Below are 24,852 nucleotides of genomic sequence, written 5' to 3' on the forward strand. Positions count from 1 at the left end.
GTGATGTATAGTACTGCATTAGCTAGGCCTATTTTTAACATTAAGTCTCAAGCAACCAGAAAACACACTTATCCGGCATCAGCCAATCCCCATTGGTGCCGAATAAACGGGACTCGACTGTATCATGCTTTTTTTCCTGGTGCACTCTAATCCTTTCATGGCTGCAGCCACGCCACGGGTAACCAGCGTCATTAGGGCACTTTGCCCAAGGACTCCTTAGTGTTTTACGTAAGGCTTAAAGGAATACTGTAGGGGGTCAGGGGGAAATTAGTTGAATTTACCCGGAGCTTGAAATGGTCCCCCGCAGGCATCCTGTGCCCGTGCAGCCACTCCCCAATGCTCCGGCCCTGCCTCTGGTTCACTTCTGGAATGCGTTGCCATGTCCTCGCTTCCCCTGATGTCACCAGGAGCGCACGGCGGAGGCACAGACCATACTGGGCCTGTGCTGTACGCTCATGGTGCCATCAGCGGGAGCGAGGACACGGCAACGCAGGCGCAGTGGTTTTCAGACTTTAAAGTCTGAAATTCCAGAAGTGAACCAGAGGCGGGGCCGGAGCATTGGGGAGTGGCTGCGCGGGCACAGGATGTCTGTGGGGGACCATTAGAAGCCCCAGGTAACTTCAACTCATTTTCCCCTGACCCCCCTACAGTGTCCCTTTAAAGGACTTACGAGGCGAAACGCCAAAAAAAAAGTTAATCACTTGCCTCATCTGTTAAGGCACGGAGGACGCCGTCCGCGCCCTCCGTGCCGATCCGCCGGGTCCCCCCGCTTATTAGCCCCCCGGGCCGGCTGCTGACCCCACGGCCCCGGGTCGGGCTCTCTCGCCTCTCCCAAGATGGCCGCATCCTTTGCCCGCGGCTGCGCAGTCCGCATAGCCGCGAGTGCGGCTGCGCAGCTCTAGGGCCAACCCCTCCGATCCACGCTACATAGCATGGATCGGAGGGGTTGGCCCTAGAGCTGCGCAGCCGCACTCGCGGCTATGCGGACTGCGCAGCCATGGGCAAAGGATGCGGTCATCTTGGGAGAGGCGAGAGAGCCCGACCCGGGCCGTGGGGTCGGCAGCCGGCCCGGGGGGCTAATAAGCGGGGGGACCCGGCGGATCGGCACGGAGGGCGCGGACGGCGTCCTCCGTGCCTTAACAGATGAGGCAAGTGATTAACTTTTTTTCGGCGTTTTGCCTCGTAAGTCCTTTAAGCCAGGATCCAAACCTTGATTAAATGCTCAAATCTTACATCAAAGACAACAGCTTGAGGCTGTAGATACATTATGAGCACTTTATAAAAGCTTTTCTGACCATCAGAGCTTTCTAAGCGGTTTTTAAAAAAGCACTCCCATTGACTTGCATTAACCACTTCAGCCTTCAGTCGTTTTTCACCTTATGCATCCGAGCAACTTTCACCTCCCATTCATTCGCCAATAACTTTATCACTACTTATCACAATAAAATGATCTATATCTTGTTTTTTCTGCCAACATTTAGGCTTTCTTTGGGTGGTACATTTTGCTAAGAATTATTTTATTATGCTATCGTAATTAAAACTCATGTATTTTATTTGCCCATTTGTCCTGGTTATTACACCGTTTAAATTATGTCCCTATCACAATGTATGGTGCAGATATTTTATTTGGAAATAAATGGGCATTTTTCAGTTTTGCGTTCATCATTTATTACATGCCCATAATTATAACTATAACTAATAACAGTATACCCTTTTGACATACAAAATAAAGTTGTCTCTAAGGTAACTAATTTGTTTTTTGTTTTTTTTAATTGTATATTTTATTTTATTTTTTTACAAAAAAATTTTTGTGTAACTATTGGGGAGTGTGGGAGGTAAAGAGTCAATTTTAAAAGTAAAAAAATTTAATTCACTGGAAATTTTTTATTTCCAGGTGTCATTTTACTATTTGGTCACAAGATGTCCTTGCAGCTCTCTTCTGTTTGCATAGTATTACTACGCAATACGGAAGTAATGTGTGGACGTGCAAGCATGGGCTTTGTGAAAGACGGAGCCGTCTTGTAGACGGCATCTGGTCTTTCATACGTGGACTTAGATCAATGAATGGGAACTATGTTCTAATTCATCAATCTCCGGGCTAACAGGCGGCGGCGGGAGCGTGCCCGATCGCATGTGGAGACGAGCAGCAGCAGGGGAAGCATTTTGGACGTAGCAGCTATGTCCAAAGTGCTTGAAGGGAACCTATAGCGAGTAAAATTATTTAAAATAAACACATGAAATAGCTGCAAATGAATATTACATACTAACTTCACCGTCAGTTCATCTCAGAAGCTCACCATTTTCTTCTTACATTGATCCCTTCCAGTTCTGACAATATTTTGTCAGAACTGAAATATACCAGTTGCTGTCAGTTATATCAGCAGCTGTCGGTTGCAACTGAATGTGTAAGGTAATGTCCATGTTTCCCTGTGGCTTGAGTGGGTGATATTACAGTATAACAGTGTGCTGACCAGGAAACTGTTATAGGGTAACGGCCATTTTCAAAATGGAGGATGGAGAATTCCATTGATCACTGGACAAACAGGACACAGGAGAGGAGAAAGAGATTGAGAAGTAAACTACACAGGAGGTAAGTATGACCTGTGTATGGTTATTTTGACTTTTTATTTTCAGTTCAGGTTCTCTTTAAGTGGTTAAAATTGCAGCAAATTTGCTGTGATCACGATTTTTTGAAAAAACATGATTGCAGCAATTTTACCGCAATTTTGAGTTAAAGAACAAGCGACACACATGCTAACCTAGTAATAAAAAAAACACATATATAAGTAGATAAATAGTATTTCTACTTTCATAACAGATGTATTGTGCTATCCACGTAATGATTCCTGTGAATTTTATAAAGGAAAAGCAGAAAATCCTATTGCAGGCAGTGGCCATTTTGCCAAGCTAATGCTAACATCATATCCTTCCTGACTCTTGTTTTCCCCCCTCCCTTATCTTGCTCATTGTGTATTCATTAGCTGCCCTCCTCCCAGAGTCTTTTTTTATTTACACATCCAATCACTGAGTCACCTCAGCCTTGCTTGTAAACACAAGTGATCAGCTAGACAGGGAAATAAATGGAAGAGGAGGAATATATTATAGATAAAAAGAACTCCCAGCATTCAACTGTTTGGCACTGACTACTAAAGGGCCAGTGCTCCTAAAGTATGTGATAACTCCAAACCATAACAGCAGAAACAGTTTTTAATGCAGGATTAGCATCTTTATCACTTAATATACTCAGACCAGTTGCTGTTGAAATTTGATTTTTATGGTGACAATACCGCTTTAATGGGAGCGTTTAAAAAAAAATGCTCAGAAACATCTGATGGTCAGAAAAGCTCTCAGAAAGTGCTCACAGTGTGTCTACAGCCGAACCCACTGATACTGGGGCCTAGACTGAAGCACAAGCATTACACAGAAAATGTATTTTATTTTATTTTTTTTCCCTTCTTGTAGAATGGGAAGTTCTCCTAGGCAACAGAAAGTGAAGTTTTATAGTCAGAGATATTATATTTATCTATTTGGAGTTTTAAAGAGAATCTGTATTGTTAAAATCGCACAAAAATAAACATACCAGTGCGTTAGAGGACATCTCCTATTCCCCTCTGTCACAATCTCGCCGCTCCCCGCCGAATTAAAAGTAGTCAAAAACAGTTTTAAAAAGTTTATAAACAAACAAAATGGTCACCAAAGCCGGAAGTAGGTTGATGTACAGTATGTCCACACATAGAAAATACATCCATACACAAGCAGGCTGTATACAGCCTTCCTTTTGAATCTCAACAGATCATTTGTGTGTTTACCTTCTATCCCCCTGCAGCTCTCATCCACTGAAGAGTGACAGGCTGATTGTTTCTTCCTGCAGACAGCTCCGGTGTCTGTAATTCCTCAGTATGTGACAGCCCAGCTCCTTTCTCAGCCTAACAGAGGACGATTTATCCAGCTAGTAAAAGGCAGCTCTCTTCTCTCACTGACAAGAGAGCAGAGATGCTGCCTAATGTAAATAACACACGGGAGTGTGCATAGAGGGGGCGTGGAGGGGGCGTGCTTAACAGATCAATATCACTGAAGCGTTGGCAACAAATCCGGGCGATTTGTTGTCAGGGCGACAAATCCGACAGGGGAAAGATAAGTTGATTTATTACAGAGCCGGTGATAGTAGAAAGTGCTGCAGTAAGCCAGAGCACCTTAGAATAGGTTTAGGAACTTATAGGATAGTAGAAAAAAGGATGACATTTTTGTTACAGAGTCTCTTTAAGATCATTCCCCAATATTTTTGAGTTTTGCTCACTACCTGATCTGTTTTGCAGAATTAGAGAAAGAAATAGAAACACTGAAAACGAGAACAGTGAACGAAGAGGATAATGATATTGTACAGGTATGAAATTAGGCTACGCCTTCCATACACAGAGTTTCTGGTGACACAAATGTGAATGGTGAATTACGCAACACTTATATTTGTTTCTCCTATGCTCCATTGGGGCTAATGTGATGCCAAGGGAGTAGATTGCCTTTTAATCCATGCATTGAACTGATTGCACAGCAGTGCCCTGCTCACTCACAGGATGTGCTAGTTCCTGTTTTCTGGTCCATCACACAATAAACCAGGATGTTGTAAATAACTTTCCCAGTTGATGTTCAGCATATGCAGCGTTTGTGACTCTGTGCACTAGTTCAGGGGTTATTTATTCGCAGGCACTTTGTTAAAGCATGTGAACCCATTTTTTGTCTTTCTCTACCTGGCTACACAGGGAAAATAGAGCATGTAAAAGATGAAAACAAATCTAAAAGATGATCATCATTACATGATCTCAGGAAAACAGCGCTGAGCTTAACTGGTTGCACATCTCCCAACTTTTGAGGATGAGAATGAGGGACATTTAAGCCAAAGTGTGTGTGTGTGTGTGTGTGTGTGTGTGTGTGTGTGTGTGTGTGTGTGTGTGTGTGTGTGTGTGTGTGTGTGTGTGTGTGTGTGTGTGTGTGTGTGTGTGTGTGTGTGTGTGTGTGTGTGTGTGTGTGTGTGTGTGTGTGTGTGTTATGGACGGAGCCAACTGCAAAATGTTTTCTCCCCAAACATGATTAGGAAAGTGACCTTTAAACATGTATATGTTACGGCCAGAACCCGAAGTTTGGTCACTTCTAGTTCTGGCCGGCCAATGCGCGATGTGGCCGCTGCGCTGCGGCCAATGTTAGAAATGGAATGATTCCTCTGACATTAATGTATCTTCTGGCCGCAGCGCAGCGGCCAAACGTAGAACAACTTAGTTCATTTAATGCAATTCAGCCGGCGGCTTTTTCTCTGCATCTCTCTCTCTCTCCTCCTCCCCCCCCCCCTCCCGCCTCTCTCGCTCTCTCCTATGGGCAGCCGGGCGGGGACACGAGTGTCCCCCCCGGAGTCGTTCGTCGCGGCAGGGGAATCCTGCCGTTCTTGCAGAGCGGGTGCTGGCAGAAGCGATGTCTGCAGCCTCCCCGCTCTGCTTTCCTGGTGCGACGAACGACTCCCGGGGACTCGCCAGCTGCCCATAAGAGGAGGAGAGAGAGGCAGAGAAAAAGCCGGCGGCTTGAATTGTTACATTGCCGCCGGCTGAATTGCATTAAATGAACTAAGTTGTTCTACGTTTGGCCACTGCGCTGCGGCCAGAAGATACATTAATGTCAGAGGAATCATTCCATTTTCAACATTGGCCGCAGCGCAGCGGCCACTTCGCGCATTGGCCGGCCAGAACCCGAAGTGGCCGGCCAGAACTAGAAGTGGCCAAACTTCGGGTTCTGGCCGTAACATATACATCTACAAAACCACATGTAATGTGGTATTATTACCTCCAAAACAGCATGTGATACAGCAGCATTACCCCCAAAACTACACATATGGCAGCGTTAAGTCCAGAACCAAATGTAATATGGCAGCGTTACCCGCCAAAACCTCACGTAATATCACAGAACCACAAGTAAAATGGCAGCGCTACCCCCAAAACCACACGTAATAAATCAGCTTTACTCCCCAAACTTTACCTAATATGGCAGCGTTACCTCCAGAAATACAGGTAATATGGCAGTGTTACTTCCAGAACCCCACGTAACAAGGCAGCTTTGCCTCCAAAACCACACATAATATTACAGCATTACAGTACCCCCCAGGGTACCCATACACTGGTCGAATTCAGCTATTGATCGATCATTTATATAGAATCGATCGATCAGAAATCGATTCTTTCAAATCAGCAAATCGGTCCATTTGCGATCTATTTGATCTATCTGACAGGATGAAAAATCTAGGTCAATCTGCTGCTGGCGGCAGATCGATGGCCCATAGAGTTGAATTGTATGTAATGGTGCAATAATGCATTTAGATCGATTTTTCAATAGATTTACAATAGATTTCATTCTGAAATCTATTGGAAATCTGTTCCTAGCGTGTGGCACACATCAGATAGATTCCACTTGACAGGCAACTGACAGAAATCTATCTGATTGTTGAATCTGCTGCAAATCTATAAGTGTGTGGCCACCTTTTGTGTGAGTGTTTGCTAATTTCTCTATTTGTCAAATAGATAAAAACCCTTTGTTTACATAATACTGATCCAGATCTGCTGCTGATAATAGTACATTCCATTCTTCCTTGTAGGCTTTGACTGAAAGACTGGACATTGTACTACTGGAAAAAGCTGAAACTCAACAACAACTGGTTTCTCTGAAAAAAGAATTTGCTAAAACAAAAGAGGATGCAGATGTAAGCCTTCATTTTCTGTTCTGTATTGCAAATGGGACTCCAGGTCTGGCCATTACATACACATACACATGTGTGGCTTAAAGGACAACTGAAGTGAGAGGGATATGAAGGCTGCTATATTTATTTCCTTTTAAAAAATCCCAGTTGCCTGGCTGCCCTGCTGATTATCTGCCTCTTAATACTTTTAGCCATAGACCCTGAACAAGCATGCAGCAGATCAGCTGTTTCTGACTTTGTCAGATCTGACAAGATAATCTGCATGCTTGTTTCTGATCGATTCAGTTATTGCTACAGCCAAGTAGAACAGGAGCACTGCCAGGCAACTGGTATTGTTTAAAAGGAAATAAATATGGCAGCCTGCATTTACCCCTCACTTCAGTTGCCCTTTAATATTTGTTTTTATAAAACTCCATGGAAGAAAATATGGGCGTTTTTTAATAAAATAGGGATTGTACATGCCTTACTTTTACTGCGTATCGCTTACAATCACTTAAAGTGAACCTTAAGTGTAAAAAATAAATTGAGTTTTACTCACCTGGGGCTTACCTCAGCCCCCTGCAGCTGATCGGTGCCCAAGACGAGTCGCTCTGATGCTCCGGGTCCCGCTGGCGGCCACTTCCGGTTTCGCCGGCAGGACCCGTCAGGCTGGGGAACGCGGCTGATACTACGCATTCCCAGCCAAAATAACACCCCTATGCGGCCATATGGCTTGATATATTTTAGGGCACAATGAACTACACTTTGGAAACTCGTAATTTGTAAACAGATAATATTACTTATGCACAAAAGCGAATATGATAACTGTATGAGTAATAAAAAGTAGGAAACACATTTTTATTGAATGTTATGTTGGAGTTTCAGACCACTTTATGGTCCACTTTAATAAAAATGGTCCTTTGGATGTAAATTGGGGAGCAGTTTGTCACTTTGCCCTTTTCTGTTTTTCACTGTAATCAAATGTTGAATGGAAGCAGGTTTTTTTTTTTTTTCAGAGTCCCATAAGTATGTAAAGTTATGCTTGGAATACACCATAAGTTTTTTTTCAGCAGAAAGGTGGTTCAATAGATAATTTCCGACACGCCCGATCTTTTTGATCGTTTTTCTGATCAATGTCTCATAGAAGTGAATGGAAATTGATAAGAAAAGTGAAGAAAGTCGATTGGAAATAAGATCGGACAGTAAATCGACTGAAAAATCTCATCGTGTATTCCCAGCATTAGGGAAGAATTACTAAAGTCTAAATCCGGCCATATACTGGCAGTGTTTATTAGGTTAGCTGAGTGTATCAATGGTGCAAGTGGTTTACTAAAGCAAATACTTTATTTCTTCCAAATGTCCTTTCAGACCCTGAGAAAAAAATAAGCAGCTTGATATATTTGACAATTTGTTTAAAGTCATCAAATTAAAATTCAGAGGGCTTGATTCACTAACACAAATAGCATGAGTAACCTGCTGTTACTTGCTCTATTTCACCCTGCACGCCTTTGGCAGCATAATGTGCATTATTATCTGTGGTCAGATGAGCGCTCGCTATGCCCAGCATAGCGAGCGCATGTAGCTAATGCCGGCTATTGCCCATTAACGAGTGCTCCGAACATCCTGCCCTGGACCCTTTCGGGTCGGGTAACTGTAAAGCAAGTGATCCAGGCACTCTGATTGGCCTAATAGACTGCCTATCAAGTAATGTCAAGTGATAGGCAGCCTATTGGGCCAATCAGAGTGCCAGGATCACTTCCTTTAAAGTTACTGGACCCAAAGGGGTCCAGGGCAGGTTGTTCGGAGCGCTCGTCAATGGGTAATAGCTGGCATTAGCTACGTGCGCTCGTTATGCTGAGCATTGCGAGCGCTCAACTGACCACAGGTAATAATGCATGCTATGCTGCCAATTTAGTCAGTATTAAGGTGTCTGAAGTGACCAGTCAATATCAAACACATTCAGTCATGTTGATCATTTTTATCTTTTCCCTGCAATATTTGAGAAATTCCAGTGGCAGAATTGATCATGAGCACTAGGGTTGGTCAATGTTAATAGTTTGTAGATGATACCACTTTTGTGCAAATTTATGCAGTTTGGAAATGAACTTATCTAATAGAGCAGCTACAGCATTTGAATGGTCCATTTCTACGTTGCATAAATGCGTATAAAATGTGCTTAATATTTGCATCAACTCTAAACTATTAGCATCTCATTGAACATTCCGAATGAGCACATGTAGCCGCAGAGTGGTGGGCTTGTACGGTTTCAGGCTTAGAACACCAAGGAAAGTATGATTCTTTTGATTAATTTCATCGCAATTTTGACTGAAGTTGGATTTAAATCAGAGGTTGCAGTTACTGTATGTGGTTTGCACAATGCTCACAATAGGTAATTTGTCAGTGGGGGGGGGGGGAGTGTTGCATCTGTTGTTATTAGGATCAGACAATAGATCTGCTGTGTGGCCAGCTTAAAGCCTCATCTACACACGTAGATGAGGCTCCGATAGCCGCCGGATCGCCTCTTCCACGTCCCCGCTCGCCTGCGCGTGCGCCGGATTTGATACCCGCTCGTCCCCGAGCCGCACCACTTATCTTCCGCTCGATTCCCTGCTATTGTCCCCTCGCGGGGAACGAGCAGGGAATCTGCGGTAGCAAGATCCGACCTCTCGGATCTTATCAGCGGCTTGATTGATAAGCCACATCGCCGCCTCATCTACCCGTGTAGATGAGGCTTTAGGTGCTAGTTAATGTGAAGAAAAATGACTGATTTTCTAATTTAATTTGCCTTTTTTGTTTTGTAGGCTGCTGTTAAAAAAGCCAGTGAATTGGAGCAGAATAAAGAAAATGCAAATAACGTTTTGTTGAAAGAAATTGAAGCATTAAAAAATGAACTCTTGCAAACACAAGACCATCACAAAGAAGATGTGGAAGCTGTGAAAAAAGAACTGCAAGATGCTCTCTTGAACCAGAAAGAGCTGACTGACAGGTTGAAACTGGAAGAAGACAAAGATGTTCAAGTTCGAAAACTCAAGGAAGACATTCAAAATATCCATTCTGATTATGAGGAGAAACTTAACAGTTTGAAGGGATCATTGGAAACTGCAGCAGAAGAGAATAGCCAGCTAACAACAAAGCTTAAAGATGCCCAAGTAACTTCAGAACAGTATCATGCCGAAATCCAAGATCTGCATGCAAAATTCCTAAAACTCCAAAATCAGCACAACGATGAAGTGGCGAATATAATGCAAGAGTTTGAAAGTTCAACAGAGCAAAACAAACAAGAGAGAATTTTACTTGAAGACTCAATTAAAGAGTGCTCTGAGAAAGAGAAGTTGTTGCAGGAGGAAATTAGAGAAAACAACCTGAAGAACGGACAAGAAATTGAACAGCTTAAGCAAACATTAGAGGAGAACCGCAGTGTACAACAAAACCTACCATTATTTGACAATGACAAAATCCAACAGCTGGAGAGTTATGTGAGAAATTTGGAGTCTCAGCAGAGCCTGCTCAGAGATGAACTCACCTACACCAGCAATTTGAAAATCCGCCTAGAAAAGGAAGTTGAACATGTTAAAAAGGAATATTTCCATGAACGTGAAGAATTAGAATTTAAAATAAATGAACTTCAGGTAGCCATTGAAGATTATAATGGCTTGACAGAAAAATTACAAACTGAGCTGAAGTCCTCCAAAAGGGAGTATACTCAGCTCTCTCAGCAGAGAACAGAAGATATTCAGACTATGAGGGAGCAGCACAAGAGAGAAATTGCACAGCTGAAACAGTCCATTACATCCCGATCTGAAGATGAGAGAAAATCTTTTGTGCATGAACTACAAGTTTTAAAAGCTCAGGTTGACAAAATTAGTCAGGAAAAGGAGGAAGCTGTGAACAGTTATGAAAACTTACGGGAAACATTCCTTACCCTTCAGGCTGAACTTGGAGACTCTGCTGGTAAGATCAGCCGGGAATTTGAAACAATGAAGCAGCAGCAAGCTTCAGATGTTCATGAACTGCAGCAGAAATTGAGAACTGCTTACAAGGAAAAGAATGATCTTCTTGAAACTGTAAACAGGCTTCAGAATGAAGTAGAGTCATTATCAGCTAAACGAGCTGAATGCAAAGAACTTCAACTTAGTGTAGCTAATTTGCAGCAAACAAATGAGGAGTTCTTAGCCTCCATACAGCAGAAAGAAGACCTTCTAAAAGATCTGCAATCTAGAGTGAATGAGGCCACTCTAGAAAGCAGCCAGATCTCATCTGAATTAAAAATGTCAAATGAGGAGCTTCAGAAACTGCAAGAACTGTACAAGATTGAGCAAGCCAAGGTGGTGACATTACAACAAGAAGCAGAAGACTATGTAGTGGGGAACGAGCAGCTAAAGCAAACCGTAAATGAGCTAAAACAGAAACTTGTGGAATCTGTATTGCCACCCAATCAGAGTGCAGATGAAGATCTCCAACTTAGTATAGCTAATTTACAGCAATCAAATGAGGAGTTCTTAGCCTCTCTACAGCAGAAAGAAGACCTTCTAAAAGACCTGCAGTTGAGAGTGAATGAAGCCGCTCTAGAAAACAGCCAGGTTTCATCTCATTTAAAAATGTCAAATGAGGAGCTTGAGAAACTACAAGAATTGTACAAGATTGAGCAAGCCAAGGTGGTGACATTACAACAAGAAGCAGAAGACTATATAGCAGTGAACAAGCAGCTATCGGAAACCGTAAATGAGCTGAAACAGAAACTTGAGGAATGTGTATTGCCACCCAATCAGAGTGCAAATGAGGACCTTCAACTTCAGTTGACTAAATTGCAACAGATAAACAATGACGTTTTTGCCTCTTTACAAGAAAAAGAGACCTTACTAAAAGAACTTCAGTTGAAAATTGAAGTTATGGCGACCCAAAATACTGAAGCAAGAGTTGCCATTGAGAGTTCAAAGGAGAAAATCCTACAGTTGCAAGAATTACGCCAGAGTGAAACTGAAGAATACACAACAATTAATGAACAACTTAAACATTCAGTAGAGGAACTCACAAAACAGCTACACGCATCACTGAATGGTAGAGATGAGAGCATTGGTGAGATTAGAAACCTACAGCAACAAGTGGATTTGCTAATCACTAATAAAGAAAAGTTGGAGTCCGAATCAAAAAGATGGCAAGAGGAAGCATTGAGGCTGCAAGAAGAAAAGGAGGTTATTTCTAGAGACTTTGCAAGGCTTGTGTGTGAACATAGTGATTGTGGTTCTAACAGAGATGAAGTAGACAACTTGAGAAGTAAATTTCAGATGGCATCTGAAGGGAAAGATAAAGTTGCTCTGTTGCTTGAACAAAAAGAACGCTTTGTAGAAGAAATAAAATCTCAGTTCAATGTTGTTCAGGACTTGTTGGCTATTGAATGTCCAGACCAAGATGTCCGTATTGTGCTTCAGGACATTACTAAAGCAATACTCCAGTTAAAAGATGAAAAGCAGAATGCTATTTTACAGAAAGAGGAGACAGCTGTTCAGCTTGATCGACTACAGGAAGAATTTGATGCTCAGTGTTCCGAGTTGAGAGCTCTCTTGAGTGACTACTCCAAGGAGAAGGTACTTTTGAAAGAAGAGCTTGAAGAAACTCTTACAGACAACGAGGCACTGCAAAGAGATCTTCTTGAAATGAAAAATGCACTTGAAAAATCAAAACAAGAAAATCAGGAGTTACTCCTACGTATTGAGACTGTGACTTCAGACTTGAATTCCTTACACAATGAAAGTGGTGCAGAATCCAGGGAGCATACACAAGAGGATTTAATTAGTCTGGCAGAAAAAGAGTTTGCTCTTAGTGCTCTCAAACCAGAAGTGAATTCTGTTCAGGTGAGACATTTTTCATCTAGGTAATTGCTTTAACTGTAAAAATACTTCGACCTTCATTTTATACGTTGGTTGAATAGGTAACACTTAAAGTGAATTGCAATTTGAAGTGTTTTTTGACATCTTGGCAAAACTAGTTGCAGGTGCTTCTACAGTGCATGCTACTGATATATAGATTATTACAGTATTATCCCAGTCCATATTTTTTATCATCTTCCTTTGGGCAGAATAAAAAAAAATAACGTAATTAAATTAGTAATACAATTGCTTATTTTTACAATATTACTGTAACGATTGCGGAATCGTCTCTGTGGTCAGCGCACCAGACGTGCGCTGACGCGGCGGATTTCCTCCACAAGCGTATAATTGAGGACACCCAGGCTAGGTGCTATGCACCTGCAGAGGGAAATTCCTGTCGGCAGGTGGAGCTGTGGAGTGCAGAGGAACAGCTCCTCTGCCCTACCACACACGCCAGACAGGAATTGTACGAAGGGAAGAAACGCAATCGCAAGAGAAGCGATTGAGAGTGAGCACAGAGACAGATTGTGTGTGTGTGTGCATAAAATTAGTCGCCAACCCGCGACTGTGCACACACCACAGCAGATAAGAAGCAGGAACGCGATCGCGAGAGGTGCGATCGCCAGACGTGACACAAGGTTACAGCAAGGCGGAGCACGAGAGTAGCAAAGGCACAGCAAATAATACAATAAGGAGATACGGAAAATAACAAACGCTAGCTAACCGCGAACACCGCACTCATTCGCAACAGTGCACGCGGTTATGCGCGGTCTCCATGTGATAAGCACAATAGAGACAAGCACGCCTAACTAACCATTAACAGACAAACATGAAACAGAGGACGCGGACGCTTGCTTAACGGTTACCTCACCGAGCCTCCAGCAAGCGCAGCAGACAAGACAGACACAAGAAAACAGGGACAAGCGACAGAAGGATCCCCAGCGCTAGCGAAAAGTGGCTAGCGCGATCCCAGAAGACAGAACAGAAGGATCCCCAGCGCTAGCGAAAAGTAGCTAGCGCGATCCCAGGAGACAGAGTAGCAGAACAGAAGGATCCCCAGCGCTAGCGAAAAGTGGCTAGTGCGATCCCAGAAGACAGAACAGAAGGATCCCCAGCGCTAGCGAAAAGTAGCTAGCGTGATCCCAGGAGACAGAACAGAAGGATCCCCAGCGCTAGCGAAAAGTGGCTAGCGCGATCCCAGAAGACAGAACAGAAGGATCCACAGCACTAGCGCAAAGAGACTAGTGCGATCCAGAGAAGATAACAGAACAGAAGGGCCTACCAGTAGCAACCGCTGCTCTGGTTAGCACCCCACAGACAGACAGAACAGGCAATACAAATAATACAATCCTAACTAGACTAGGGAATCTGCCTAGCGCAGTCCCACGAATAACTCTAAACTAATCTTCAACGAGAAGTAGCATGGCTGACACTCACTAGGAGTGTATAAAACATAGCAACGGCTGACACTCCAGCAGTGTCCATCAGGAACAGACCATGGAAGGGAAATGTCCAGCAAAGCATTCTGGGAGCAGAATGCTTTTATAGTGCCAGTCATCAAAAGAAGGCAGGTAAGGGATTTGCATGACTAATGTATGCCTAATTCCTGAATTCCTCAGCAACACAAGCTGCAGAACTGACAGAAGGTCTCTCTTAAAGAGACCTGCAGAATGCAGACGTGAACAGTGGTCAAAACGCTGCCTGTCTGCACAGGCAGCTGAGCAGATTCTCACAATTACTTTAGAAAATATTTAGCCAGTTTTTGCCCTCTTTAACATTTTTCCTCTCCCTGAAATGTATCATGTGTGATGATCTCTTTAGTGTTATCAGGTCCCGCTCTGCAGAATGTTTGTATACTCAGTGTTTTGAAGCCTGTAGAAAAAAACAAACAAAAAAACCTGGTCTCCCAAAATGCTCCTGGGAGGAGAAAATAGTTAAAGGCGGGTCCACACTTGTCCGGTTCCATATCGGATCCGTGTCAAAGGAATCTGTTTTTCAGAAAAACTGATCCATTTGATATGGATCTGATCTGGTCACCTGTCTCGCTGCCACCGGTCGTCCTGCTGCTCGGTCCCTTCCACAGCCTGGAGGTCAGCAGAAGCATAGCTGTCCATAGGCTGCTACAGGCCATTTCTGTCTAGCAACAGGGAAAATTTTCATTGGTTCAACATGAACTAATGAGAATTCTTTCTGTTGCTGAGAATTCCCATTGGTCTATTGCAGCTCAATGGAGAATCCCCATGCTTCTGTCGGCCTCTGGGCTCTTCAGAATGGACCGAGCGGCAGTGATGGACGGCAAGGCGCTTGAGTACGACGTCATGGCGGTGACGGGATGCAGCTGAAACGGGCGATGCGGATGCGGTAAATAGCCTGGTGAGAGCAAACAGTGTCCATTCTCATAGGCTTGCATTGGACACGGTTTCCCATCCAGTCCAGGAAATAGTGTCAAATCCGGACTCTCCGTTACGTTTTCGTTCTGTGCAACGCGGATCCGTGTGCAATCAGTGTTTCTGGAAATGGGTCCTATTTTTAACATAGGATCAGCTTCCTGTGTTTCTGCAGTGCTTTAAAAACCTATCCCACGAATACGTTTTTAAATGAAGTGAAAACCAGCCAAAACAGCCTAGGCTGTGACATCACTGGGAGGGAAGGGCTACATACAAATATACAGCAATATATAAATATAGGAACTGTTTCTTATGCGGAAACCAGGATAATTAATGTAAAATTGGGTTTACTGAATAATTTACTATGTCAGTAAGGTGCCTCTTTAAAGAGAACCCGAGGTGTGTTTAAAGAATGTTATCTGCATACAGAGGCTGGATCTGCCTATACAGCCCAGCCTCTGTTGCTATCCCAAACCCCACTAAGGTCCCCCTGCACTCTGCAATCCCTCATAAATCACAGCCGTGCTGTGAGGCTGTGTTTACATCTGTAGTGTCAGTCTCAGCTGCTCCCCCTCCTCCTGCATAGCTCTGGTCCCTGCCCCCATCCCTTCCCTCCAATCAGCAGGGAGGGAAGGGATGCAGGCGGGGACTGGAGTTCTGCAGGAGGCGGGAAGAGCAGCAGACTGACACTATAGAGATAAACACAGCCAGCTCTGACAAGCTGTTTGTCAGCAGCGTGGCTGTGATTTATGAGGGAGTGCAGAGTGCAGGGGGACCTTAGGGGGGTTTGGGATAGCAACAGAGGCTGGGCTGTATAGGCAGATCCAGCCTCTGTATGCAGATAATATTCTTCAAACCCACCTCGGGTTCTCTTTAATAAGTTGAGTGTCCAAAAGTCACCTGTTTTGTGCCAAATGAGAAGTCTGCAGCTAATTTTCCTGTTTTAAAAAGGTAACGTGATTGAAAGCAGGGGAGTTGATAGAAGAAGAAAACAGAAAGGTGTGTGGGAGGGGCTGCTACTAGTGCTGCTGCTGTTTAGGCTGCAAGGGGCAGGACTTGGACTAAGCTCACTGACAAGACTGCAGCCTACAGCAAAGGAAGTCTGTACTGCATAAGGGCCTGTACACACTGCTGCGCTTTTAAAATAATAATACAGGCAGTATTTGAATAGCGCCTTTCTCCTGTCGGACTCAAAGCGCTTGCGAGGCAGCCACTAGAGAGCACTCAGTAGGCAGCAGCAGTGTTAAGGAGACTTGCCCAAGAAACTCCTTACTGAAATATGTGCTGGCTTACTGAACAGGCAGAGCTGAGATTCGAACCCAGGTCTCCTGTGTCAGAGGCAGAGCCCTTAACCATTACACTATCCAGCCAAGTGCATTCGATTTTTAAATCCCAAGCCTTCATGAGAATAGAAAAAGCGCATCGCACCAGTGTATACAGGTCTTCACGATTTTCATTATTTTTTAAAAGACTTTGCATTGAAAAACGCAGCTCAAGTGCAGCAGTGTGTACAGGCCCTAAAAGGAGCAAAAATGAAAAAAGTAATGCTTGGTGTATTTGTTCTAGGGAAACATGAAGTTTGCACACAATAAAGAATCCTATGGTTTGGGTTGTGCTTCGGGCAACCACAGTATAGGCTTCAGGGGTATGGATTTTTAGGACTATCCCCATAATATTTGTGGAGGTCTCTTTCTTAAAGAATACCCGAAGTGACATGTGACATGATGAGATAGACATGTGTATGTACAGTGCCGAGCACACAAATAACTATGCTGCGTTCCTTTTTTTCTTTCTCTGTCTGAAAGAGTTAAATATCAGGTATGTAAGTGGCTGACTCAGTCCTGACTCAGACAGGAAGTGACTACAGCGTGACCCTCACTGATAAGAAATTCCAACTATAAAACACTTTCCTAGAAGAAAATGGCTTCTGAAAGCAAGAAAGAGATAAAAAGGGGAATTTCTTATCAGTGAAGGTCACACTGTAGTCACTTCCTGTCTGAGTCAGTACTGAGTCAGCCACTTACATACCTAATATTTAACTCTTTCAGGCAGAGAAAGAAAAAAAGGAACACAGCATAGTTATTTGTGTGCTAGGCACTGTACATAAACATTTCTATCTCATCATGTCACGTCACTTTGGGTATCCTTTAAAATACAAGATGGTGTCTTCTCTAATGGAAGGGACTGACAAGGGGTCCCTTCAGAGTCCTCAGAAACCAACGGGAACTAGCTATAGTTATCACTGTTCAAAAGGTTCTCTAAATGTAATACAATAATTAAAAGAATAAGAGCATGCAAAAGATGGTAATTCACCTCCTAGTACAGAAATGCCAATCATGCATGCAACACAAAAACAAAATGTGACAGAGGGTATTCATACTCTATTTATATGACTTGTTTCATAGTAGTGTGAATGTGTTTTATGCATAAAGTCTACTATTACTCTTTAACACGTATTTCTCATAGACATTTATTAAAGTGCACAGAGAAAAAATTCAGGTAAAAAAAACCACGGAAATACTTAAGAAAAGAGAATCCTATGGATCCTCAAGTGGCTTCCTATGCCATCCTCCGAACCTCCGTTACTACTTGCAAACACCACAAATAAATGTTGGTTTGAAGATCTGGGCTGCACGCCTCTTCATGCATGAGCCCGGCCAATACTGCTCCTGCCTGCGCAGGTGCCACGCAGTCGCACTCCTGCATGAAGGGGAGCGTGGCCTGGATCTTCCAGAGGGTCTAGAGGACTAGTCCTACTAAGAAAGTCCCCTTTTTTTCCAGTACATCTCACAAAACGGGTTGCCCTAGTGCAAATAATTTTTTTTTTTTAAATCTTATCCGTGTCACCTCTGAGGTAAGCCACCTCTAATTTGTTCTATTTTAAGGATTTTCATGTATTTATCCTGTCGGGGTGCCTCTTTTTCCCTTTGTGAGTTTCCTAAAAAGTAAATAGAAGCCAACACAGTTTTAATTGTCCGAGGAAAAGGTATGATAAGCATTTAGTGCTGAAAGGTTCGAAGAGTTATTGATGGCTTAAAATGAAGTTCTTAAACTGTTCATGAAAATATGAAACTCAGTTCTATATTATATTATATTCATCTTAAAGAGAATCTGTAATAAAAATAATGGGGGATACTTACTTCAGGAGGGGGAAGCCTCTGGATCCTAACGAGGCTTCCCCCGTCTTTCTCTGTCGCTACGTTCAAGTGCAAGGGTCCCTTGAAGTGCGACGAGGTAAATATTTATCTACCGCAATCTTGCGCAGGTGCACTGGCACTCTTCATTAAGGTTAAGGTGGAAATAGTCGAACCCGATCGATCCACTCTACTGCACAGGCACGAGTCCTTTTGCGCCTGCGCAGTAGAGCTGATACGATCGGGCTCAACTATTTCCGCCTAGCCTGAGCAAAGAGCTACTGCAGCACCTATGCTGGATCCCGGAGAGGTAAATCAATCAAGTGTTGTCAAGATTGTCGGGGGGAGGAGTCAGGGGAGCCAACGCTGGATTCCCTGAAGCTACAGGGAAGAGGGAAGCCTCATTGGGATCCTGAGGCTTCCCCCTCCCGAGGTAAGTATCCCCCAGAGGGTTATTTTTCATTAGAGTCTCTTTAAATGTATTCAAATTCCCCGTCCATCTATATTACTATTATTCAATTCACCTTTTCTCCTGTTTTTCCCTAGGAGATCTTTTTTTTTTTTTTTTTTATCATCTATTTAAATAACTTTTCAGCACTTTGCAATTGAAAAAGTACCCCCCTAAAAAATAAAAAAAAAGTTCAGTCAGTTATTCTGAGTATATTCTTGCTTGCTGGTGGTTTAAAAGGGATTTTTTTTTTTGAGAAGGTGTGAAAATATCACATAGGACAGTGATGGCTAACCTTGGCACTCCAGCTGTGGTGGAACTACAAGTCCCAATGAGGCATTGCAATACTCTGACAGCTCTAAGCATAACTTGTGGAGGCAGAGGCATGATGGGATTTATAGTTTTGTCACAACTGAAGTGCCAAGGTTAACCATCCCTGACATTGGAGAAAACTTAAAGGGACTCCGAGCAGTGCAGAAACTATGGAAAGATGCATATCATTTTAAAGCTCTCTTTCTCCTCTTTCCAATGATATATAAACCGCCGCCATACGCCTTTTAGTTTTCGCTATTTTCGCGATTGAAATGGCCGCGATTTCAATCGCGAAAATAAAGAAAACTAAAAGGCGTAGAGTGACGATTTAGGTGTCGCCAGAAAGAGGAGAAAGAGAGCTTTAAAATGATATCCATCTTTCCATAGTTACTTGTATTACACAGGACGACACTTTCCCCAGTGTCAGCAGCTCCATTCAGCAGAAAAAGTCGGCCTGTGTAATACAATGTAACTATGGAAAGATGGATATCATTTTAAAGCTCCCTTTCTCCTCTTTCTGGCGACACCTAAATCGTTGCCCTACGCCTTTTAGTTTTCTTTATTTTCGCGATTGAAATTGCGGCCGCGGCAATTTCAATCGCGAAAATAGCGAAAACTAAAAGGCGTAGGGCGGTGGTTTACATATCACTGGAAAGAGGAGAAAGAGAGCTTTAAAATGATATGCATCTTTCCATAGTTTCTGCACTGCTCGGAGTCCCTTTAAGGTGGCCACTAACGGTCCAATTTCTAGCGAAAAATCGTTTGAGCGATCAGAAATTCTGATCGGATTGGATGTAAATAATCTCCATTGGCGGACACAATCGATTATGAATGAGTGAAAAAAATGTCGCTCTAATGAATTTCGTCGAACCAAAATTTGGATTTTCTTGTTGGTTGTGATAGATAGGAAGTAAAGATTGATTCATTGATGGTGTAGTGAACGATTTATTACAATATTTCACTTCCGATCAGAATTTCTGATCGCTTGAACGATTTTTCGCTAGAAATTGGACCGTTAGTGGCTACCTTAAGGAGGAAATGTGAATTGAATAAGGGCCCTAGTGAAAATTGCTCTCTTGTAGCACAAGGCCATTTAACAGTTTGTGTTTGTCTTCTGCCTAGACCTACCATTATTTTTTTATTTTGCAGGGTATGCTTTCAGAATCAAAAGAATTGGAACTTAAGCATGAAGCTCTGGTATCGGACCTTCAAAACAAAATAGGTATAACAATTTAATAGAATTTTTTTTTTGATATAAGTTTGGTTTAAACAGTTTTTGTGTTGCATGTGCATATAGATATTTGGGTTCCTAGTAACATGTCACCTTAGTGTCCTTTACAATTAGTTTAACTGTATTTAGAAATACAGGTCTAAAGATCTTGTGTGCATGGATACTGTTTTATAATGCTACAATTGTAATACAGTATTTGGACTACCCCAGTCTTACATTTAAAAAAGTAAACTGAGTATTTCCAGCTTAGAAGAGAAACAGTATACTGTTACAAAGACTGCAATCAAAATGAAAAGTAACAAATTGCTACAAAGGGTTATTTAAAGGACAACTGAAGTGAGAGGGATATGGAGACTGCCATATTTATTTCCTTTTAAACAATACAAATTGCCTGGCTGTCCTGCTTATCTATTTGGCTGCTGTAGTGTCTGAAAGGAACACTATCAAACCAAGTGTTGTAAAATGACAATTGACAAATAATGTCTAAGTAGCTGTGTAAACGGTTTCCTACTTTTCATGTTAAAGGACTACTGTAGAGGGGTTGGGGGAAAAAGAGTTGAACTTACCCGGGGCTTCTAATGGTCCCCCGCAGACGTCCTGTACCCGCGCAGCCACTCACCAATGCTCTGGCCCCGCCTCCGGTTCACTTCTGCAATTTCCAACTTTAAAGTCTGAAAACCACTGCGCCTGCGCACCATGCCCTTGCTCCCACTGATGTCACCAGGAGCGTACTGTGCAAGCGCAGACTGTACTGGGCCTGCTTAATACGCACTTGGTGACGTCAGTGGGAGCGAGGGCGTGGCTGCGCAGGCGCAGTGGTTTTCCGACTTTAAATTCGAAAATTCCAGAAGTGAACAGGAGGCGGGGCCAGAGCATCGTTGAGTGGCTGCGCGGCCACAGGATGTCTGCGGGGGACCGTTAGAAGCCCCGGGTAAGTTCAACTCATTTTCCCCCGACCCCCCCCCCCCCCCCCTACAGTGTCCCTTCTAATATCAGAGGCAAAAGCTTTAATTCATTATGTGTAGATTTTACCTACGTTTGGAATGTCTCATTTGCAAAGCTATGAATCTCTGCAATGTGACATGCTAAGAACGGTGTAATATTAAAGCAGAGTTATGTGAAAAGCCTGTCAGGTTTCACACACAATTACAAACGTTTATGTTGCACGTAAGATACATTTCCTCTGCTGTATGCAGAGAGCTCAGCCAGAGACAGGAAGAGCTTTCTCTCAGACACGCACAGGATTAACAGATGAAGTGTGATGGAATTCTTCCTCCCCTCATGATTCACACTGCCCTCAGAAATGCCTTCAGAAAAGTGTGAAAGGAATTAGATAACCGTAAACAAAGAGATAAGTATTCAAATGTATTCACCAGCACTTAGCACCACTTCCCAAACATTTCCTTTCTCAATTGAAAAAAAACATGTTAACCACTTGCCGACCGCGCACTCATACCGCGCGTCGGCAAAGTGGCAGCTGCAGGACCAGCGACGCAGTTCTGCGTCGCCGGCTGCAGGCTAATTAATCAGGAAGCAGCCGCTCGCGCGAGCGGCTGCTTCCTGTCAATTCACGGCGGGGGGGCTCCGTGAATAGCCTGCGGGCTGCCGATCGCGGCTCGCAGGCTAAATGTAAACACAAGCGGAAATAATCCGCTTTGTTTACATTGTACAGCGCTGCTGCGCAGCAGCGCCGTAAGGCAGATCGGCGATCCCTGGCCAATCAGCGGCCGGGGATCGCCGCCATGTGACAGGGGACATCCTGTCACAGGCTGCACAGGACGGATAGCGTCCTGTGCAGCCCCGATCACCAGGGGGCCAGGTAGGAGAGGGGGAAGCGGAATTTCGTCGCGGAGGGGGGCTTTGAGGTGCTCCCCCCCCTCGCCAGCCACACGCAGGCAGGAGAGATCGGACCCCCCCAGCACATCATCCCCCTAGTGGGGAAAAAAGGGGGTGATCTGATCTCTCTGCCTGGTGTTGTGATCTGTGCTGGGGGCTGTAGAGCCCACCCAGCACAGATCACAGAATTCAATGCTGGTCCTTAAGGGGGGTAAAGGGTGGGTCCTCAAATGGTTAATCAATAGTGTTCCTTGAATAACACCAGCAACAAGCATGTGGTTAATCTTGTCAGATCTTACAATTATGTCAGAAACACCTGATCTGCATATGCTTGTTTGGGGCCTGTGGCTAAAATTATTGGAAGCAGAGGATCAGCAGGATAGCCAGGCAACTAGTATTGGTAAAATGAACTAAAAACGGCAGCCTTCATATCCTTCTCACTTCAGTAGCCTTTAAGCTCTCCCACTCTTTTTTTTTTCATTGTTATTCTAGTATAGAGGAATTGTAACCAATCAGTAGCTGATACCCTTTTTGCCATGAGAAATCTTTGCCTTTTCTTGAATAGATCATCAGAGGAGTCTGTATGGCTGATATTGCGGTGAAGCCCCTCGCACAGTTTCCTGTCTGTGAGCGTTGTTGGATTGTGGGAAATGGCAGCTGTTTCCAACAGCCAAACAACCAGTACCTTCTTTTGTGCATATGCATAACTATTAAAAAACAACCTATGTCACCTATTATGGTCTTGCCCTTTAGTTACCCCTCTCTGTAGCCATACAGAGAAAATCCTATCCGCTCTTTTGGGTTCAACAATCCGGATAACCCCCAAATTAGCATTATTCCATATAGGCATTGAAAAGATTTCACCAGAATTACGTCTTGCCGCCACACATGTGATATCTGCTGCCAGACAGTCCCTAGTTTCCAATTGGAACCAACCCCACACTACCTCATTGTCGCAAATCTTAAACTTGGTGGATCAAAATCTTAAAATGGAACATCTCATTAAAACTAAACAGAATCAAAATATATGGAAAGACCTATGGAAATTTGATTGGGCCTCCCTTCTGCATTAACGTTGTCATTTTGAGACCACACTGTGGATTAGCAACTGTGTAGTTTTGCCAGATCGGCCCCATCCTCCGTTACCCTTCCCCATTCACCTCACCCCCCTCTTTGCTTCTGATTGACCATCCTCCTTAGTCGCAAGTCCAAGTCATAGAATTGTGTAGACATGGTCCTCTGTGACTAATCTCAGATGATCTCCCTTCCCTTTAACAACCCCAATTCAAATAGTTGCAAATGTATCAAAATACGTGTTGCTCATGTTTGTAGTTACTAAACTTGTGTTCGTTATATAGTTTATCTCTTCTATACTTACCTCCTTCTTTCTCCCATAAGGAGTTGCATTCACCTTATTGAATAATCCCAGGAGGGTTTTCTTTTCCCTCCTCATTGGCATAAGCCAACCTTGGGTTCATTTGTTGATAAATACTAAACATGTTGGCTCTAGAAGCTTGCTTTGTATCTGTCTTTATCCTATGTACTTCTAAATAAAGACAATGTATATGCTTTATAAGTTTGAAGTGTTTAAAACTTGAATAAAAACTATTAACACAAAAAAAACAACCTTTAAGGGCCTGTTTCCACTACACATGGGGCTATGCAGCTATATAGACGCATCGCACCGTGTCCGAACTGAAACCAATGCATGGCAATGGAACAGTTTCCATTGCATGCAGGTTATGCGGACGGCTGCAGAGTGATCCGAGAATCTCGCGCATGGTCGCATTTGCATCCCGTCTCCTCCATTCACTTCCACATCGGGAGATGAAGAAGTAACGCAAATGCAAGCGGAAGTGATGCGATGCTGCGAAGTAGCCGCATTCGCATCACTTCGCCAATGGAAAAGGGCCTTTAGCTTATTGCATTGTTGGGGGTGTGGTTATAGATACTGGCAGTTAGTGCTGTCTGGTATTTTTTTTTATGTATGCCTGTAGTAGTTGCTGCTGTCTTTTTTTTTTTTTTTTTTTTTTTTTTTTTTCCATGTCTGCCAGTAGTAAAGATAACATGCAAGCTGATTGTGGATCAAACAACATGAACAAATTACATGGCCAATATCAATCGTTTCTTGATACCTCTTCTATTTGTTAACTTCTCACTTTGCAATGGCTTGATTTATTTTTCCCACCTTTTCACTTAAAGGGACCCTGAAGTGAGGAAAATTATTTCAAATAAACACATGAAGTACCAGCAAATGAATATTACATACTAACCTCACCATCAGTTCCTCTCAGAGGCTCACCATTTCCTTCTTACAGTGATCCCTACCAGTTCTGACAATATTTTGTCAGAACTGAAATATACCAGTTGCTGTCAGTTATATATCAGCAGCTGTCAGTTAAAACTGTGCAAGGTAATGTCCATGTTTCCATATGGCTCAGGTGGTGATATTACAGTTTAACAGTGTGCTGACCAGGAAGCTGTTAGGGGGTAAAAGCCATTTTTAAAATGGAGGATGGAAAAATCCATTGATCACAGTGGACAAATGGGACGCAGGAGAGGAGAAAGAGATTGAGGAGTACATTACACAGGAGGTAAGTATGACCTGTGTATGGTTATTTTGACTTTTTATTTTCAGTTCAGGTTCTCTTTAAGTTCCTCTTTAACCTCCCTGGTGTTCAATTTCTGTTGAATTTCTGAGCAAAAAGTGGTTCCATAAATTCTCAGCCTTTTGCATTTTACAAACGCTCTCCCTTTCACTTGAATGAGAATCAAAGCAAAATCTACATGAACCGTTTTACTGCGATTTTGAAAAATCGTGCTTCCAAATAGGGGCCGCTCCGTACTGTGCACTTGAGAGCGCCCTCTCTACCACACTCACGCCTGCGCAGCACAGAGTGGCCCGTATTCTGAAGCACGAGCTTC

At 43.3% G+C, this 24,852-nt stretch overlaps 1 protein-coding gene across 3 annotated transcripts in view; it reads left to right on the plus strand.

The window, feature by feature from the left end:
• The window catches only part of GCC2 (GRIP and coiled-coil domain containing 2), a 112,231-nt gene that overhangs the window by 28,591 nt on the left and 58,788 nt on the right, over positions 1 to 24,852 (plus strand). For all 3 annotated transcript variants that reach the window (XM_068268282.1, XM_068268280.1, XM_068268281.1), the window contains exons 4-7: positions 4,317 to 4,384; positions 6,632 to 6,736; positions 9,514 to 12,564; positions 20,010 to 20,082. In XM_068268282.1, coding sequence (XP_068124383.1) covers positions 4,317 to 4,384; positions 6,632 to 6,736; positions 9,514 to 12,564; positions 20,010 to 20,082 — 3,297 coding nt within the window. The remainder of the gene's footprint in view (positions 1 to 4,316; positions 4,385 to 6,631; positions 6,737 to 9,513; positions 12,565 to 20,009; positions 20,083 to 24,852) is intronic.

The sequence above is a fragment of the Hyperolius riggenbachi genome, chromosome 2 (genome assembly GCF_040937935.1).
Source record: "Hyperolius riggenbachi isolate aHypRig1 chromosome 2, aHypRig1.pri, whole genome shotgun sequence".
Classification (NCBI taxonomy): Eukaryota; Metazoa; Chordata; class Amphibia; order Anura; family Hyperoliidae; genus Hyperolius; species Hyperolius riggenbachi.